At 41.5% G+C, this 20,514-nt stretch overlaps 1 protein-coding gene across 1 annotated transcript in view; it reads left to right on the top strand.

Annotated features, from left to right (window-relative positions):
* The window catches only part of LOC126473850 (potassium voltage-gated channel protein Shab), a 194,057-nt gene that overhangs the window by 33,269 nt on the left and 140,274 nt on the right, over window positions 1-20,514 (top strand). Inside the window, exon 3 of the mRNA XM_050101179.1 lies at window positions 1,199-1,691. Within this exon, the coding sequence (XP_049957136.1) occupies window positions 1,199-1,691 (493 nt within the window). The remainder of the gene's footprint in view (window positions 1-1,198; window positions 1,692-20,514) is intronic.

A 20,514-nucleotide genomic window follows, 5' to 3' on the forward strand; every position in this document is an offset into this window, starting at 1 on the left:
CAGTAAAATTGTACTGCAGTCAGCCTCAAATGCTGGTTCTCTAAATTTCCTCAGCAGCGATTCACGAAAAGAACGCATCCTTTCCTCTAGAGACTCCCACCCGAGTTCCTGAAGCATTTCCGCAACACTCGCGTGATGATAAAACCTGCCAGTAACAAATCTAGCAGCCCGCCTCTGAATTGCTTCTATGTCCTACCTCAATCCGACCTGATAGGGATCCCAAACGCTCAAGTAGTACTCAAAAATAGGTCGTGTAAGTGTTTTATAAGCGGTCTCCTTTACAGATGAACCACTTCTTCCCTAAATTCTACCAATGAACCGAAGACGACTATCCGCCTTCTCCATAACTGCCATTACATGCTTGTCCCACTTCATACCGCTCTGCAATGTTACGCCCAAATATTTAATCGACGTGACTGTGTCAAGTGCCACACTACTAATGGGGTATTCAAACATTACGGGAATCTTTTTCCTGTTCATCTGCATTAATTTACATTTATCTATATTTAGAGTTATCTGCCATTCTTTACACCAATCACAAATCCTGTCCAAGTCATCTTGTATCCTCCTACAGTCACTCAACGACGACACCTGCCCGTACACCACAGCATCATCAGCAAACAGCCGCACATTGCTATCCACCCTATCCAAAAGATCATTTATGTAGATAGAAAACAACAGCAGACCTGGCACACTTCCCTGGGGCACTCCAGATGATACCCTCACCTCCGATGAACACCCACCATAGAGGACAACGTACTGGGTTCTATTACTGAAGAAGTACAGATCAGTACACCAGGGAATAACGTCCACGGTACTTGAGGGAGCTGTTGAGAATCGAAACTGAAGGGGTAGACAGGTAGGAATATATCCAACAAATACTTGACCCTGAGGTAAAGACGTTGGCACAACAGAGGAATTCATGGTGGTCCACATCAAATCAAGCAGAAATCCGATTTTAAAAAAATGAAAACTAAGTTTGGGATCTTAATGTGATTCTTTGCTGAACTGTAACGAAAGAAGGCGAAGAAGAACCCCAGTTTTTGTTGTTTTCATTGTCACACGAGTACGAAAGCTGTTGAATTTGTCCTGCCCTATAATTTCTGTTCTTCTTAATGATGTTTACTGGTGCCTCGAAGCAGGTACATTTAGTAACATGGGGCCTACGTGCCGTATAAGTGGCAGTCGGTGCCTGCAGGTCGAAGGCGCTGAACCGGAGGGTGTGCATCAACGTGGGCGGCGTGAAGCACGAGGTCCTGTGGCGGACGCTGGAGCGCTTGCCGCACACGCGCCTCGGCCGCCTGCGCGACTGCAACACGCACGAGGCCATCTCCGAGCTCTGCGACGACTACTCGCTCGTCGACAACGAGTACTTCTTCGACCGCCACCCCAAGTCCTTCAGCTCCATCCTCAACTTCTACCGCACGGGGAAGCTGCATCTCGTCGACGAGATGTGCGTCCTGGCGTTCAGCGACGACCTAGAGTACTGGGGCGTCGACGAGCTGTACCTCGAGTCGTGCTGCCAGCACAAGTACCACCAGCGGAAGGAGCACGTGCACGAGGAGATGCGGAAGGAGGCCGAGTCTCTGCGGCAGCGCGAGGAGGAGGAGTTCGGTGAGGGCAAGTGCGCGCAGTACCAGAAGTTCCTGTGGGACCTGCTCGAGAAGCCCACCACGTCCATCGCCGCCAGGGTGAGTCGGGCAGCGCGCTGCCGCGCCTCCACGCCGCTCCACCACACCAGGGGTCCTCACGATAAGTGGAGGTTCTCTTGGCTGCAACACTGTACAACATTCTCTCGCGTACACTTTCACAATACAACAGATACACACACATTTTCTGTGAGTATTTTCTGCTTCAAACGACTCTATTTGCCATATAAGCCCTGTCTGCAAACACATTACTGCATCAATAGGTCACTCAGTCGTTCTTTAGACGTACGGTGGTCTATAGGCCTCATACCCCCTTCTTTCATTTATTAATACCGCATCACTTCGCTAGTACATAAAACAAGATGAGTCGTTCACACGACCCAGCAGACGTTTATTAGATGAAACCAACTTTCGCTAAGGGGAAAATTTTTTTCGAGTATTTATTCCTGCGAGGAATCGTATATCTTGTGACACACGTATTATTCCTCAAGAAGGCTACAAGTGCTCTAGTTTTATAGATTTTTCATCTAGAGTTATCTGATCCCCTGGAAAATCATCATATCTTATTTTTTGCGGTCATTATTTTTTAATCATATTAGTTGGGTATTTTAAAGAGAGTTTTTTTTTCCAACAGGAAACGTTCATAAGGAAAGCGTGTAGAACTGTTTTTGTTCCAGTTGTCAGAAATTTCTATTAAACGTCATCGTCAATGACGTTTATTCCTCAGCTAACTGAAGTTAATTCGTCCACCATTACAAAAAAGTGCCAATGTAACAAGGGACATAATTCCTTGATAAGATTATAAATGAGAGAATAGATCGAGAAGTACTACTTGAATTTAATAAATATGAAGAAAATAAGTTGTACGTTAAATGGAAAAAATTTCCATTCTAGTGTTAATTTAGGAGGGAAACAAAAATACATGTGTGACGGTTTTCATTTGTGAAGTTTGTTGTTTCAGACATGAGCTCTATCATCCGTATATTTGGGGCGGATATAGACGATCCGGACCTTGAGATAAAAGTAAACGCTCGTTTTGTTAATTAAGCGTAGTATACTTAATTTTGTAATAGGTAATACAAGTGCGAAAAATAAACATATCCTATCCTCTATTCCAAATGCAAACGGAAACCTTCGAACATTACCTTATTTTCACATTAGAGATGAAGTCACATATGAGGAAAGTTATGTATAACTATGACGCTCCATATTATTACAAGTAATGGGAGCGTATTTGCTGCTGTCTTTGCCTATCAAAATTAAAATAAAACGTATTCGTGATGTTAACTTCGCATAACACTCAAATTAAGTAAAATAGCCATGTTAGAAAACACGGAGCAACATGTGTAGCGTTACGTCATCATATCGTCGGAACTGTACATTCTAAAATCAAAATGCCACCCTGGTGAGAAGTTCCAATGAAGTGTACTTTACCTGACGGTATAGCTGAAAGTACAGATATTGAGGAAAGTTTGGTGATCAGAAAAAATTCGTGCATTCACATCGGAACAGTTATACCAATAACTACTGAAACTGAGAACAAGATATCAAGCTATAAACCAATGGATATTAATGAAATAATCTGATGCAACGAGAAACTTTCCTCAACATTAGGAAATCATGCCAAAACGAGCAACTAAGTAAAAGATACTTTAATAAAAACTGTTGCTACAACATGATAGCATTTATAGGTTTTTACTCTATCAAGCTGCACTTGTGATGGGTGTACGAAGGAGGTAACATACAGAAATTCTTGTAAAGACGTTTTATGTGCTTCATAAAGTAATACGCTGGTGAGGGGAAGATAAAACGGTGCGCAATAGTTTCAGTGCAAACTCGGAAATGCGGTTCGCACAGATTGCTGACACACTATAGCAGTAAGGACACCAGTAGTTGACTCTCGAATTTCCTTGTATATCCATAAATTGTGGTCAACCTATTTGTGGCGGGAATGGAGAACACCAAGGAGACACGGACTGTAGCAAGCCTGCTGTTATTGTCTACATGCCATTGAAAATTATGGGCGATCTTAACTGTCTCGAGTTGCGAGCATTCACAACAGTCACCACTAAATGAGGAAAATACAAATCCTCAATCGTTCCTTACGTTCCAAACGCTCCCGAGGCGTATTTCGGCCACACAGAGATCGCCTAGATGTTGCAGCGTATCTGCTGTGCATTACGTCTACTCTGTACGACAAATTCCGCTTCTTACCTTGCCTACCGATTAGCATATGTGCAGCTAGGGAAGTGGTTAAGACTTTGGACTCGTATTCGAGAGAAATAGTTTCCACCTTCCTGTATGACCCTGATCTAGGTTTTCAGTAGATTCGCATAGTTAGTACAGATGAATCCTGCATCTTCTGCTTCGACAAATTAATATTCTCACCCAAAAGAGCTTTAATTCGGTCTGTCGTTAAAAAGACACTGATAGGATATTACACCTGCATCATAATACCAAAAAAATCAACAGTTAGACAGAGAAATGGGCGATGTCGATTGCTCGTTGTTATCCGCACAGCCAGTGTGGAAAAAAGAGAAACGGCTGCGAAATTCAGTACTCAGTTCCTTCGTATGTTTTCTGCTAAAATGCAGTACTGTGTTCTCCTTGCAGGTTCAAATAGTCTTGTGATTGTGATGCTCACGTTAGATATTAACTGCGGCCATAATATTGCGTCTTATAAGAAAAATCAGAAAAGAATAGATAGTACGACGAATACTAATCGCAACAGCTACGTTAGGGGCCATAATTGTCGTCCACAGAGCAACTGGCAACGGCGGATACAGCAACAGAGGCTGTCAAGTATATTCTCTCACTGGTTGTTATGGTTGTCAGTCACTTTGTTATTCTGATCCACGTAGAGACTATAATCTTTCCACTTAATCTCCGCTGAAAATTCATGCATCGGCCATTTGCTGTGATAAAGTAGATTGCGAGCTCACTATAATTACAACACTTTACTTGCATAAGGTACTTTTTTCGGTCTGTGGTCATGCATGTCAGCTCGTTATTCAAAGTTTTCAATGAGTGACGACATTCACTAATCGACCGTCCGATGTGGCATTTTGGGATAACAGGATTAATGTCCCCAGCTTACCTCCGGATTTAGGTTTTACATGCTTTTTCTAAATGTCTTACGTAGAATATCAGGATATTACCTACCCCATCCTAGTCCAATATGGCAAGGTGTTCCGTCTCTAATATCCTCCTGCTGGACGAGACGGAAAATCTTGAATTTCTTTCCTTTCCATTGATGGTGACTGAAAGATTACATGACTAAAACGAACATCGTAACAGGTTTATCGATAATTAAAAAGGAAAACCGTAATATCTCAGTGGCTATGGTCGAAAAATTCACAATTCATTGACCTTTCAGCTTTTCTATGGCCAACATATTCTGAGGTGACAAAAGTCATGGGATACCTCGTAATATCGTGTGGGATATCCTTTTGCTCGGCGTAGTGGAGCAACTCTACGGGCAATGTACTCAACAAGTCCTTGGAAGTCCCTTGCAGAAATACTGAGCCTCGCTGCCTCTATAGCCGTCCGAAATTGTGAAAGTATTGCCGGTGCACGATTTTGTGCACGAACTGACCTCTTGAGTATATCCTATAAATGTTCTATGTGATTCGTGTGGGGCGATCTCGGTGGCCAAAACAGTCGCTCGACTTGTCCAGAATATTCTTCAAACCAGTCACGTACAGTTGTGTTCCTGCGACATGGCGCATTGTCATGCATAATAGATCAAAATGGTTCAAACGGCTCTGAGCACAATGGGACTTAACATCTGAGGTCATCAGTCCCCTAGAACTTAGAACTACTTAAACCTAACTAACCTAAGGACATCACACACATCCATGCCCGAGGCAGGATTCGAGCCTGCAACCGTAGCAGTCGCGCAGTTCCGGACTGAAGCGCCTAGAACCGCTCGGCCACAGCGGCCGGCCATAATAGATCCATCGTTGTTCGAGAACATGACGTCCATAAATGAAAATGGTCTCCAAGTAGCCGAATATCCAGAGGACCTAGTCCATTTCACGTAAACACAGCCTACACCATTATGCAACCACCACCAGCTTGCACAGTGCATTGTTGACAAATTGGGGCCGCGGCTTCCTGAGGCCTGCGCCGCTATTGAAATCTTCCATGAGACCTTACCAACCGTAATCGGGACTCATCTCATCAGGCCACTGTTTTCCAGTCGTCTAGGGCCCAACCGACATGGTCACGAGGGCAGCAGATGCGCTACAGACGATGTCCTGCTGTTACCAAAGCCATCGCCTGCTGCCTTCGCCACACTGTCCTAACGGATACGTTCGTCGTACGTCCCACACTGATTTCTGCGATTGTTTCACGCAATGTTGGCTGTCTGTTAGCAATGACAACTCTAGGCAAATGCCTCTACTCTTGCTCGTCAAGTGAACGCCGTTGGCCACTATGTTGTCCATGGCCAGACGTAATGCCTGAAATCTGATATTCTCGGTACACTCTTGATACTGTCGACCTCGGGATATTGAATTCCCTAACGATTTCCGAAGTGAAACGTCCTATAGGTCTAGCTCCAGCTACCATTCCGCGTACTAAGTCTGTTAATACTTGTCGTGATGCCACAGTAATGTTGGACATCTTTTCATATGAATCACCTTAGTACAAATGACAGTTCCGCTAACGCACTGTCCTTTTGTATCTTGTGTACGTGGCACTACCACCGTCTGTATATGTGCATATCTCTATCCCACGACTTTTGTCACCTCAGTGTATCCGAGACGTTCCACACGATTCTCAGAGTGAATCTAGACAGCAGAATTTTGAAACTTCTGAAAAAGTGAAGATGTCCATCTGACATTTACGAAACAAGTTCCAAAAACACGTCTTCTTCTTGCAAAAATGAACAAGCGGCTTTGTTCATTTGCTTCGTTAACGCCCTGGCTCCCAGTACAGGGGCTGCTGCGGCGAAGCCAGAAAACAGCTGCCTAGCGACGCGTCGACGCTAACCGCTGCGAGCGTAATCCTCGCCCATCCAATTAGAACAGTAGCCGCGCAATTCAGCGGCGGCGCCAGAGCGGCGGCAGAACTCGTTTAATGCGCTCCGCACAAGCCGCTGCCGGATTACTCTTCGTCCTCGGGCGAACTACCGAGTTACGTGCTGTCAGGCTGCCGAAAGATATGTGAGCGATCGTATACACACTGCCTACAACTTCCATTTTCGCCTCACTGTGCTCCAGTTTCTTTTCCTGCTCCCACGCTTCCCTCTACTTTTTTTCTGAACGGCGACAGTGAATTCAGGCTGTGCACTTCCTAGTGTTTTCCCTCCATATCTCTTAGAGGGATTCACGCAGAACCAGCGAAATAATGGAACTGCCACAGAAAACTACTTCACTCTCATCATCAGGTTATGCGCATTTTAAGTGAATAAGGGTGCACCGTAAGACAAACACTTATTTCTGTGCGTATGCTTCGGCTCAGTGCCCCTTGTCCATTATTTTTCCAGAGAAGAGGTTTCATTCCTTTAGTACAGTTCTGTAAGGTCTGGAAAATACCTGTCTACGATTTCCATTTCCTCTCCATTAGATTCAAAAAGTTAACAGTCGCAAATTTCTCTTGATGTAGGCCGTAAGCTGAATTCAGTGTGCCGCACCTGTTAAAAATGACAAATCTTCCACATCTTCCACTTCAAATAACTTAGCTTTCCTGTTTTCAGAGGCCGTTTACATGCCCGTGACTAATGATTAAAAATATTTGACTAATGGTTAAAAACATTTTTTCGTGAAATCCATCCTTTTCTACAATTGTTCTTTCATTCAAATTGTTCAGACGACATGCATGATATCCATTCGTTACAATTTCCCGTACTGCAAGAAGACCAGCACGAAGAAACTTCTCTGCATCTGAAAACAATGCTTGTAATCATAAAAGAAAATGAAAAAGACTTTCCTGTTTTTTACACAGTGTCACATTGTGTTGATTGTTGATCTTTTTCTTGCTTCTGGTGGTGGACTAGATCCGAAGCAGAGTAAGCTATCGGGGCACAAAACCAGTCAGTCCTATTAAAACGATTCGAACTCGTTCAAGAGATTTGAGACCCTAATCTTTCTCATTCTCAATCCATCGCAGGTTGTTCTTATTAGAACCATTTCATAACAGGGTGTTGGCTAAATCTATGGATCTGTGGTAATGTTTTAAAGTACATTTGTATAATTCATTTGCATAGTGGGAAACTGAAAACTAGAAGATGAGCAAAGTAAGATGATTTCATATCACTCTCTGTACTTTGGAAATCATAAAGAAAATTTTTAGATACATAAAATAAGAAAAGGCCAAAGGAACACGTATTAGCCGGATGTAACTGAACCACATTCATCTTGCTGATGTAATTCTAATGATTGCCACTACTGCAGCTGAACTTCAGCAATTAATGACACAACTCAGTAGAACAAGTCGAAAGTAGACCTCAAAACAATTTATAAAAAGACTCATCGAAGAGCAAAATTGAACAAACAGAAAAGTACAAATGCCCTGGAGTGCTTTTGATAAAGCAAATAGGATTTTAAAAACTATGTTTACGCTCTGACGGAAACTGAAAATCTGCAGTTAGTACGTACTTTATCGGTCGAAAAAGTTTTGGACTGGATTAACAAAAAGCAGAGAAAGGTTAATATAGTGTTTAAATGTTTGAGGTACTTTACCGTCTCCCTCCAGTTGATTTCATGCAATCATGCGTGAAACTGTCATAAAAGTCCATCTTTGGGATATTGGTCAACGCGCGCTTTACATTGACTTGAACGTCGGTTACGTCGTCAAAGCGTTGATCTTTCATGTGAATTTCAGCACTTTGGCGTTTTCTGGTAGGTTCGCGCTGATAAAACCAGGTCTCGTTGCCTGTGATGAATTTTTCCAGAAAGGAACCGTCCGCATATTTATAAAGTCGCAGAAGGCGTCTTTTTTTTTTTTTTTTTTTTTTTTTGTTTTTGTTTCTTTCAGAAGTCAAGGTGTACGGGATAACCTTTGCGCACACTTATCTCTTCTTTAATGCATTCTGGAGAATATCTTGAACACTTGTTTTTGAGATTTTTCTCCGTTGGCGTCTCTGAATCACCAACGTTGACACAATACAGCCGCACGTCCACAACTTGACACTACCTTCTCACATGTGACCGCTCGACAGCACATCTGTTGTTTAAATTGTTAGTTCAAGCTGCCACCGTAGTTACTGAGCTGACGTCGTTGATACGCTAGGTATCAAATCAGTCACGGAACTTTTCATATGGATGGTAGTAAATGCGAAAACCATTCAAAAACTGAAGATAAGCAGCGAGCAGAGAAGAAACACATGTTATTAATACGTAGGACAGACAGGAAAACAAATAGATGAAGAAGTAGACTGGAGTGGATGACGTAATTGTGATTATAATGAAAGTGAAATGGAAGTGGGAATATGTAGCCTGGCGAATGAAAGCGTAGAACAGCCAAGAAAGTACATTTGGTGGATTCCAGGAGATTGGGAATAGTAAGATGGTGACCTAATTAGAGGTGAGTAGATGAAACAAATAATTACAGGAATAGTATGGATGCAGGCTGCTGGAGACCGTAAAGCATTACCGAATTCACTTGGTGATAAACCATCTAAATCTCATATTCCATTATAGCGCGGTATTCGAAGAAAACAAAGGTTAGAGTTTAACGTCCAGTCGACAACGAGGCAATTAGAGCTGAAGCTCGGATTAGGGAAGAAGGATGGTGAAGGAAATCGGACGTACCCTTTTCAGAGGAACTACCCCGGCATTTATTGACTTAGGGAAATCACATAAAACCTAAATATGGATGGCCAGACGGGGATTTGAACCGACAATCTGCAGAATGCGAGTGCAGTGTGCACCACCTCGCTAGGTGAAGTTAAGAGAAGGTTTGTAATACTGTGTCTCACTTCCCCAGTTGTGCGAAACTGAGTAGCTCGACTGTGTAAGCCAATAATAGGGCGAAATATCTGAGAAACAGTGTTTGGATAAAGGCCTACAAGATGTTAACTGATTAAAACACTCTCAGGTCTGGTGCCTGAATATTACGGATACTGCCCGCATCTCGTGGTCGTGCGGTAGCGTTCTCGCTTCCAACGCCCGAGTTTCCGGGTTCGATTCCCGGCGGGGTCAGGGATTTTCTCTGCCTCGTGATGGCTGGGTGTTGTGTGATGTCCTTAGGTTAGTTAGGTTTAAGTAGTTCTAAGTTCTAGGGGACTGATGACCATGGATGTTAAGTCCCATAGTGCTCAGAGCCATTTGAACCATTACGGATACTAGATCTGTTTTCCTTTGAGCGAAGATATTAAAAATTCTATAGACACCTTATGAAAGGAAGTTCATTTGCTCGATATCCGACGTGTAGTTGCAATACCATCTGAAATACCTCGTCTGTTTAAAGGTGTTCTATTTTATTTAAGCAGTACATAAATCTTCTGCACAGCAACAACATTCAAGTAACTTGTTTAGCAAGACTATTATATCGCTGGACACGATCAACATAAGACAAACTCCTGCTCAGTAAAGACAAATCTGATTTCGGGTCTTGGTACAGCACACAGTTTTGACGTGACGCAAATGTTCATTCTTGTTTATGAAAACTAAAAACTTTCCACCTGAAGTAGTGGCCTACTTATAATTTTATGTGGCGCCGATGATAATTAGAGGCCGTCATATTCGGTGGATAAAGGATTGTTCCATATTTCCACATATAATACAGGCTTCAACGAATAGCACCAATACTATTACTGGATGTTTCCATATCTCATCCACACACTCTCCACTAAGTAATTAACTTTCCGAAGTCAGCGAAGACTCCGGCCTGTGCCTGATTCATTTCACTGTTTTCCTGCCTCTATGAGTAATTTCAAACAAGCATCTCTTGTGCCTTTCTTGGGCAGTAATCAGACATGTTTACATAATTTTCGCACTGAATGTCTCTGTCTCACTCTCGTAAGCCAAAATTGGTAATAGAAAGTGGCAGTGAGCCTCTCAGTTCAGGGAAGTTGAATGATTTGTTTCGCAAACTATTTATTGTAGCAAAAACTATCATATTTACTCTTCTGTTTATTTATTCTGTGGCCCATCTAGTCTTTGTCTCAGCTACTTAAACTTCATTCTTGATTCGTGCTACCTTTAGTATTCATTACAAATTTCAAACCGATTACAAACTAAGAAGTGTCAGTATGAAAGGGGAAAGAATACAGCTGCTTTGGTTTACGGATGACATAGCTGTGATAGCTCCACATGAAGGAAATCTGCTAAGAATCGTAGAAGTTATGGATGTAGTATCAAACAATAAGTACAAAATTGAAATTAGTTGAGAAAGGTTGAAATTCTCATGTGCCAGAGGAAATACGCATCAGAAGGAGAAATTAAAACAAGCAAGGTAATGAAAATAATTAGGAAGTAAGACAACTGAAGGCAGATAAAGCAGGGAGCAAAAGAAATACACATCTAAATTATATAAATAAAATAAAACGAACAATATGGTACGAATATTTAGGAAATAAGACAGATGAAGGAAGAAGCAAAGATCGCATAAGGAATTGGATGAGCGAAAGCCATGTTCATGAATAAAAGAAAAATGATTTGTTCAAACAACATGAATACTGACTAAAAGTAAACGGCAGTTAAGAGCCGCAATTGGAGCGGAACCCTACATGACTGTGAAACACAGACAACAGGGGGAAAAATGAAATCCCTTGAAGCATTTGAGGTATGCGCTAGTGACGTATGTTCAAGATAAAGAGGACATTGAAACCATCAAACAGGAAATGCTGCAAAGGATTGGCTAAGAAAGGTATTTAGGAAAACAGCAGAACTAAGAAGACATAAGTGGATTCACCACAAAATAGGATACAAACATTTTCTTGTAGATGTTCTTGAAGGAAGATTACAAGTGAAGATAGCCCGAAGAATACGGTGACTGGCATATTTAAAACAAACTATACATAATGTGGGAGTCTCTAATTATGCAGAAATGAAGAGATTAGCGTTCAGTAGATCCATCTGGAGAGCTACCATTCGGTCGAAAGGCTGATGATGAAAAAGCTGAGTCCTATTGTTATACGGTATAAAAACTGTCTCTCTGGTAGCGTTGCGCCGGCACGTCGCTGGTAACGCAGCCTGGACATGTTCGTTACTCTAGGTGGCGGCAAGAGTGTCAGCACCCTGGTATCGATCCCTGTGAAGGCTGTCGCTGCTCTATTAGAAAAGGCTGCCAAGCCAGCATAAAGGCAAGAATCACTAGGCCACGTAGGACATTCTTAAGATCGCATTGTTTTATTATAAACACATGAAATGTCGGATACGATAGCGGAAATCAGAAACAACAGTTAATCAAAAACGAGATATTAACTGACGTATACTACTCCCAAACCGCAATGAGTGCTCTTTCACCTGGTCGATAAGGAACTTTTTCATAGACATTATCGACAGCTGCATTCCAGCAAACAATTTTCCACTCTTAATGTTAAGTTTTAACCAGAATCCTCCCCGTAACGAAAACTGTAAGTTTGTGTAGTTCCTCCTGCTAAATCGATCTTTGTATTTTACTCAATCGTACTATTTTAGAGACTTGCAGTTCTAACTAGGTAATTCAGTCGTATTTTATTCTCAAAAGTACATTGTTCTTGAGCACCCCGTTTTTTTTTCGGTTTTCAAGAAGTATTTCAAAACGCTGTGGTAGCAGAAACAGCACGGATTGTAGAAGGAAGGTAAAAGAAATTGTCCATGACTTTATCGAAGAAACGTAGCTTGCGTTTCTCTTAAGTGATTTTGGGGAGCCCAAGGAGTCCTAACGTTGAATATCCAGAAGTTGATTGAAATATAGATTCTCCACAATACGATTCTTCAGTACTGGTTCCTCAGGTGATTCATGCTTTATCAACATCCAAACATCCAGAAAAAATACGACCATTCTGCGATATTCAGTGCCTGACAAGTTATTGTTGCTTGTAAATACGAACTTGCCTTGTTTTGCGTGACGCGCTGTGTGTTAATCAGTTAACTATCAATAAATCCCCTCACCCGGCTTCTTGACTAGCCTAGATTTTGGGAAGCATTGGTAATCCATGGGAAAATCCTCCTTAAATTGTTGATACGATTCTTACATGTTGACGCTGTAAGGTTTTGATACCGTACAGAGTCTATCATAAATCCGTAAAATGAGGTATTTTTGATGCAGGATACTTCGGTGTGCTAGGATCAGTGCAACAGTAGCCTCATTGAATGGTCAGCTTTGTAAAATACTGCAACCAAGAAGCACAACGTTAACGTAAACATAACAGAAAGATTTATCTAGTTAGTTACCGTAACACTCTTGTCATAGTCTGGTCACAAATATCGAGGTGTGAAGTATAACTTCCATCCAGTTGTACGTAATTTCAAAGCACGTATCTCTATCTTCAACCAGAAAGATGCTGGAACTTATGTATAGTGATTCTTGCATCCTTGTGGCTGACGATTTTGGTTTTCATATCGAGGGCATTTAAAGTGGAAAACAATTAATACAGCTGACAATACAACATTAATAAGTATCAATAAATGATCTTGATAAAGCTTGCCAGGTGTGTAGAGGAGACAAAACAATGCAACACGCATTTCTCTGTTTGTGACCAATTGCGCTTCGAAAGGGTGAAACACACACTGAAGGTAATTTGGCGTGTTAGATTTGAAGAGAATATCTTCGAAATGATGATATAAAAATGTTTCTCATATAAAAGTTGATACGTAATTAACGTTCTTGAAAATTGTATACTCGAATTTAGTAACAATATGGAATTTTGCAAAATACCACACCACCATTAATTAATTCTGGAAAATAAAAAATTTTGTTACAACATCAATTAAAGAAGCTTTCAAGCTATTTACATCCATATATATATATATATATATATATAAGGTTGTTCTGAAATAGCATTTTTGGAAAATAATCTGTACACAATATGTTGTCAGAGTATTTTCAACATGCCTAATTAAAATCTCTGGGCATGTTCCGTTGTAAGTCGAAGAAGAATTACAAAGTAGGGAATGAATATGCTTCTGCCAAGCGGGTTCTTCACTGGATTTCAAGAGATAAACCCAGCGGACTGGTTCCGTGGTAAGGCAGTGGCATCGCATTTGGGAGGTCTATGATTCAAATCCCCTGTTTGACCATTCGTCTTTGGGCTTGATATGGTTTCCCTAAATCGCTAAAGTACAATACCACGATGGGTCCAATGAAAAGGACAAATTCGACTTTCTTCTCTACCCATATAAAAAATGAGGTTATGTGTCATCTCTGAAAAAATCGTGCTCAACGGGATCTTAAATCCCGATCTTCCTCCTTGAGTTTCTCATATATAAGACCCATATGAGAACATAACGGACATTTTCGAAGACATTCGAAAACAGAACTATCAAGGACGCATACCCTTACAGACATGTAGACATATTCTGAAACAAGAAAGACCCTTACGACATTATTGGCTGGAAAACCCCATGGAGCAGGTTCACCCCCCGCTTAACTGGAAACGTTTTGCCTTCTTCGCGCACGAAAATCTCCCTCCTCGCTTTGTGTGAGAATTATCTCTTAAGCTATTACGTCTAGGTCGCTGTAATGGATGTGTTTCCTTTTTTTGTGTCACTTTTCTCTAGCGTTTTGTGATAGAGGGTGAAAACTTGTACCGGCACATAGCCCACTCCTGTCGAATAGCACCCAGGGGAAGGGGGAGGGAGCATAACTTCCAAATACGACAAACAGATCACGGTTGAGAGTGCCATGTGCCCTCATTACATCGGACGCTCCAGAGAGGTTTGCAGTTTAATTGGGACATTGGAGCAAAGTCTAATAATGTTTCCTCCCGTTGCGGGTTGCTAGCGGTGAAAGTTTCTTCCACCACCGGGAATCACACATACAACCAAGAGCTATGCGCCATCTCACCAGCGTGAATTAGATATCGAGTACGAAGCCTCTATGCAGCAGTGAACGTCACCTGGTTTATGATGAAATGATGATGAAGTAAAGTGAAGCGTTGACGCTCATGTTTCATCAAAATGGACATGATGACCCCCTTTTGAACTCAGACACCCTAAAAATGAGAGGGACTCCTCATAACAGCACAAGTAACTCTCCACGCTCTAGCTCATTCAGCTTCAAATACGCTGCCACAGTGTAATTGACTGACAGTGGAAGATGTGCAGCAGACTACGCACTTTGCTGCCACATGCACCTGAAAATGACCGCACTACAGACTGGGATACAATGGACATTGACGTGTGCTCCTGTAACCTTTGGGACGTCTCTCGATATGCAGCATTCGCGATATGTAGGGTACACCACAAAATTGAAATGTTTCTTGTAGGTGCACTTCGAAAACTCACAGCTAATGAAACAGCTCGCAAAGGCCACTCTGAGACTTTCTCGCAGACCAATAGCCTACCAAAAAGAATCAGGATGGGAGTACCTATTAACACTTCACGTTTCACATAGTGTTCATTGTGGACTTGCAAGAGATGTGTATAGATGCTGTGTAGACAAGACTAGTAAAAAGTGGAAAACAAGACCACAACACACAGATTTGTCAAAACTTGTAGCTTTTTGAATAGAGAAAAAAACTTCTAGTCTAGGACACCTTCCAGGGATGCCTTTTGGTAGGGCTTAATTTCGGCCGGAAGTTACGGATTTTTTTTTTTAATTCACTGGACCAAGTCGGCATCGCAGATATAAAACAGAATACATGTATCAAATTGCAAAGTAAATGTGACTTTCCGCTGCGCCGGAACAGAGGAAGTGACGATGGGTGGACAACATGATGCGATGGGCACGAGCGTGTGCGAAGCACTGCCTAACTAGATAACCATGTCAGAAATCATTAAAAATACTGTTCTGAAATTCTGGTTTTTAAAACATGATTTCTTATAATCAAGACAATAAAACTCCAAGTTTTCAGTCAGAAAATGTAAGTTGCCAGAAATTTCGCCCTGAGCTTTTCTAAAACCTAGGAATAAAAGTGTATGCCCAAAACTTCCGCTTCACCAAGCAGCTACAGTGCATTTCTTTTAACGTTGTGGCTAGCAGAAATTGATAACATGATGTCATAGCCACGGAAACTACTGAAGTGTGCCGGAATGTGCCGAGCGCAACTAGACAGCAAAGTCACGCTGCTACGACGACAGACTGTAGCACCTGTTGTTTGTATTAAATCTCGGAGTTTTATTGTCTTGATTATAAGAAATCAGGTTTTAAAAACCAGAATTTCAGAACAGTATTTTTAATAATTTCTCATTGTAAGTCTTTTCAAAGGTTTTCGAAAATCTAATAGTGATTTTTATGCCTGTGGGGTGAGGGAGGGGGGGTTGTGACTGAAGAGGTGCGTTCCGGCACATAAATTTTGGAATTTTCTAGAAATTATTGAGCCATATAGTTAAAAAAAGTTAGAATGTGCTGACAATTCATTTTCCATTAATTCAAGGATAATAGTTTTCTTAACTACATTGCAGCAATGATGAAATCTGTTCCAATAAATATGATTTTAACTGAAAGGAACATGAACAGCTAAGGGAACAACAAATACTATAATCATAAGCAGATAATTCGATTTCAAGGCATTCTACAGACGGTGTCTGTCGAGGACTTGCATTGGAAATGAAAGCTTCGCACGCTTGACACATGTCTTTTGCAAGAGCTAGGAACTCGAGTCACTACTTGTTCTACGGGTTCACGTTCATGTATACGTCCGTCTTCTTTTGCCTTTGAGCTCTCTGGGGAGTGGGGACAATTTGTGCAACAGATGGCGTTCTTCCCGCACCAGCAGATAAGATAGGGGCTAATCGCTTGTGTCGCCACTCGACCGGCTCATTTAGCATAACCGTTATCAGTCGCTTCTCTCGATACGTTAGCCGGTTCCGTTTGGGAGAGGGCGAAATGTGGTGTACCAGCGTTCCGATTACAGCAATGCCCATTAGAAAAGATATTATTAGAAGTAGTTCTGTATTCTCGAAGCACAAAACCTATACATTATTTTCTTCCTTCAGTTGAGGGCACATTTCAGTGGTCTTTCTACATGAGTCTATTCAGAAGAGCAAAAACACTGTAGCGTAATATTTAATTTTAGTAACATGTCAGAACTCGCGGTTCATCTAACTATTCTGTTCTGGGAGAGAATTGAAAGGCATACTTACCGGTTAAGTCACACGTGTTTTGCTCGAGCTTACACAGGACACATTTACTAGGTTTTTTGCTACTAATAGAAACAGTAAATTGATTACTGATGCATGTGTAATTGTTACAGTCCCATTGTTACTCATTATTACGGTGCCGTTGTTATACATTACATGATGACTCTCTCTGTTGCAAATGCTTACTAATCAACAGAGTACTTCAGTAAATATTAGCACTACAGCACCATTTACTATATGATATTAAGTAATTTCCATTTCAGTCATTATTAGAAATATCTTACCAAACGATATTCCTTGTTATTTCTAGCAGCTAGTTCCACACCTGCAAAATTTCTTGATTCGTGTAAGATCTTGACCCTTCCGGCCGACCCATCATTTTTAAAAGCACCGCACGAATGAGAAGCCTCTAGTGAGGGTGCTCGAAAACATCCTAAACTGTTGTAACTGAGTAAGAGATACATGCACCGTTGTGTAGTAGTCTTGTCGTGACACAGAAATCAGATTTAAGACCTAGATCTCAACAATGAGCAGAAAGTACGCATGACAAAGTCGAATTCGTGGCTGCCATGCGTACATGGACTGATCTAAACAATCACAGAACCAAGCCGATTCTCAATTATCTCACTCTTCCACAATGCAAAGTTTGCCGAGTACGCTTTTTATAACAGTCAGACAGAACACTATGACATCAAACATAGAAATAAAGTTTCACCATCCCTTGCGAGTGCAGAACAGGTACAGTTTTCCATTTGATGGGTTCTGTAACATCTCGTTAAGTAACCAGGTGAAGGGCATCCTGCAGTATGCCTATTGTAACTAGTCACTTCTCGGGGAGCAGTACTGCATGCCGTAATACTTCCGTCCGGTATTGTCTTGTTAACGGCAATTGCGATGCTTACGAACTGCTTAGGTATAATTTCCTCAATAATAATTTCCACAACACTATCGCGTGCACCTAATAGCTGTAATAGCTTTCCTGAATACGCTTTCCAGTGCCCCTCAGTAGCTGAATCCTTTCTTTTTCCCGGTCTTATCCCGTATTTTCACAGAGTCGAAATGTTAATGCGTCTACTGTTATTCATGTAAAAGGGTGGCAACGTTTTCGAAACGTTTTCAGGCAGTGTGAGTGGAGTGAAATGTGGGTACCATCCCGATATTCGCCTAGTATGGTGTGGCAAACCGCCTGCAAACCTATCTTCGTTGGCCAGCATACCAGCCCTCGCTTTAATCCGGCGGGCGGATTCCATTTGGGGCCAGCGCGCCTGCACGACTCCCGGAAGTGGCGAGTTAACGCACGCGGATTTCCAGGCTGGTTGAGTAGCTGTTCAGTAATGTCATCATTGGTTGTCAATCACAATGTACTTTGCCACAGCAGGAAGATTTAAACCACGTATTTGTTCAGTCGCATTAACCAAAGGGGAAAATGTATGCAGTTGAACTATTGGCGACAAGCCCGCTTACCACGTACAGCTTCGTTCTGAACTCAAAAGAGTAGGCCTGCAACAAAACATCAACACAAGTTCAGAGAGCACAGTACCACTGGGATACGTCTGCTGAAAACATGCGGAGTGTTGCAGAAGTTTCCTTTCATTCAGCTGCTGCGCATGACTTGAAAGGGTATTTTAGAAAGGTGTAGCAGCAAGAGGAGGTAAGGTGGACGTGCGAAGTGCCACGGAATTCGTCGTTGAGGAAATTATAACTAAAGTAAGCACAGTTCTCAAACTAAATTATCAGTTCTTCATGACTTTGATACTGTCATATTCTGTAGCGTCGACAGGCTATAGCACCAAACTGGCCCTGTTGTATGATTATTACTATACAACTAAACCTTTTTTCAGGTACAGAGATAAAATGTGGTGGACCTAACTAATTTGGACTTGCTGAATCTGAAAATGCAGTTAGATTTCCGCCATCACCCTCCAGTTATGTGTTACGGAGGTTTTTATATGCCTATATCTAAAAAGAGAGACTAGGGTGGTCTACACTAAATATAGACAATACATAACATACTTAATGCCATAAAACTATCTTACTCTAGTGTCCCGGGTTTAATGTACATTTTTACAAGAAAAGTTGTAACATTTATTTGCTCGATGATGATGTTGTTGATGGAGGGATGAGTCTTTTTGATGACAACTTCCTTCACGCTTCAAAAACCAACAGCAGTCACTTGACAGTGAAGGGTTCCATCTACCTTTATAGCTGTTTTACGTTCGCAAAATGTTCAGATGGAACCTTTCTCCGAGTTCTTCACTAACCGTTTTCAAATTGGTAGGTAAGAAATCTAAATGAGAATGAAGAAGTGCATTCTTTGTGACATTCTGCATTCAAGATTTTTTTAGTTCTCTAAAAGAGTTCTCACTAATATGTAGATGTTTTCTGCTCTTATATTCCCTAGGAAACCTTCAACGACATCCTTAAAAAAAACACCAGGCTGCAAGCTCTATCTGACTTAATTTTTCTTCGAAGTTCTTCTCATGCATTAACTTCATAATTCGTGTCCCCATAAAAATCCCCTCTTTCAGTTTGGCGTCACTTAATTCAGGGAACACTTGAAATTAATACATGAAACCATTTGCATTTGTGTCCATTCCCTTGACAAAATTCTTCATAAGGCCGAGCTTAATATGCATTGGTGGAAGGAAAACATTTTGATAACTCACCGAAGATACATATTTCACGTTTTCTCTCCCTGGAGCCAATTTCTCTCGTGGTGGCCACTGCTTAACTGTATAATGTTTATGTGTTGCACGGCTATCCCAAAGACAAAGGAAACAGCTATATTTTGTGAAACCACTTTGGAGACCATTTAGTAAACCAATCACCTTAAGATCACCATATTTTCCAGTTTTCTTCCTTATACTTAGTAGCTTCAACTAGCTCTGACAAAGTTACGTAGTTCTCTTTCATAGTCACAGACTACGCTACAGGTACAGATGGTCATGTTTTACGATTATGCAATAGTACAGCCTTCAGACTTGTCATGGAGGCGTCAATAAACAAGCGCCACTCAGCATCATCGTATGGTACGATCAACTGTTTCATTAATCCTACTACAAGCACAAACGTTGCCCACCATACGTTTATATGCCATCAGATCTTTATTACGTTGCCTAAATTGAGTAATTCTTGTTTCTTCAGGAAGTAAGTTCCATTCCTTAAGACGTGAAGATAAAATTTCTTCATGCTCCTTGGATAAGTATAACTAGGTCATTCAAGTCTGCTTGTGCAATTAAGCCATGCTTTTATGCATTAAGTACCATCATCATCAAGTAATGGAAAACGTCACGAGCGTAGTGCTGAGAATTATTATCTGTAATGTCTCCGAGGAAGCTACGTGGGAATTCCCTTTCAAGAGGACATTTCCTTTGAAAATCACTGTCCGTGTGTGCGAATACTGAGTTAGGAGCTACGCCGGCAGTAGTGTGGTTACTGTAGGTGCGCTGTACACCGGAGAGGACTCAGCAGATGACCCAGGCAAAGTGAGTCCCACAACGACACATTTTTCTCATGTCCCGTCCCTTACCCCTTCACATAAAAAGCCTTACCTTTAATTCTGTAATTTTTGGACCTGCTCAGCAATGTTGATGGGATATTCTTCACTGCAGACAAGAAAGAGTAACATCTGCAAGCCTCCAGGTAGACAACGTTTTCTTCTATAGAACAAACTGGTTTAAGTGGGGTGC

The sequence above is a fragment of the Schistocerca serialis genome, chromosome 4 (assembly GCF_023864345.2).
Source record: "Schistocerca serialis cubense isolate TAMUIC-IGC-003099 chromosome 4, iqSchSeri2.2, whole genome shotgun sequence".
Lineage (NCBI taxonomy): Eukaryota > Metazoa > Arthropoda > Insecta > Orthoptera > Acrididae > Schistocerca > Schistocerca serialis.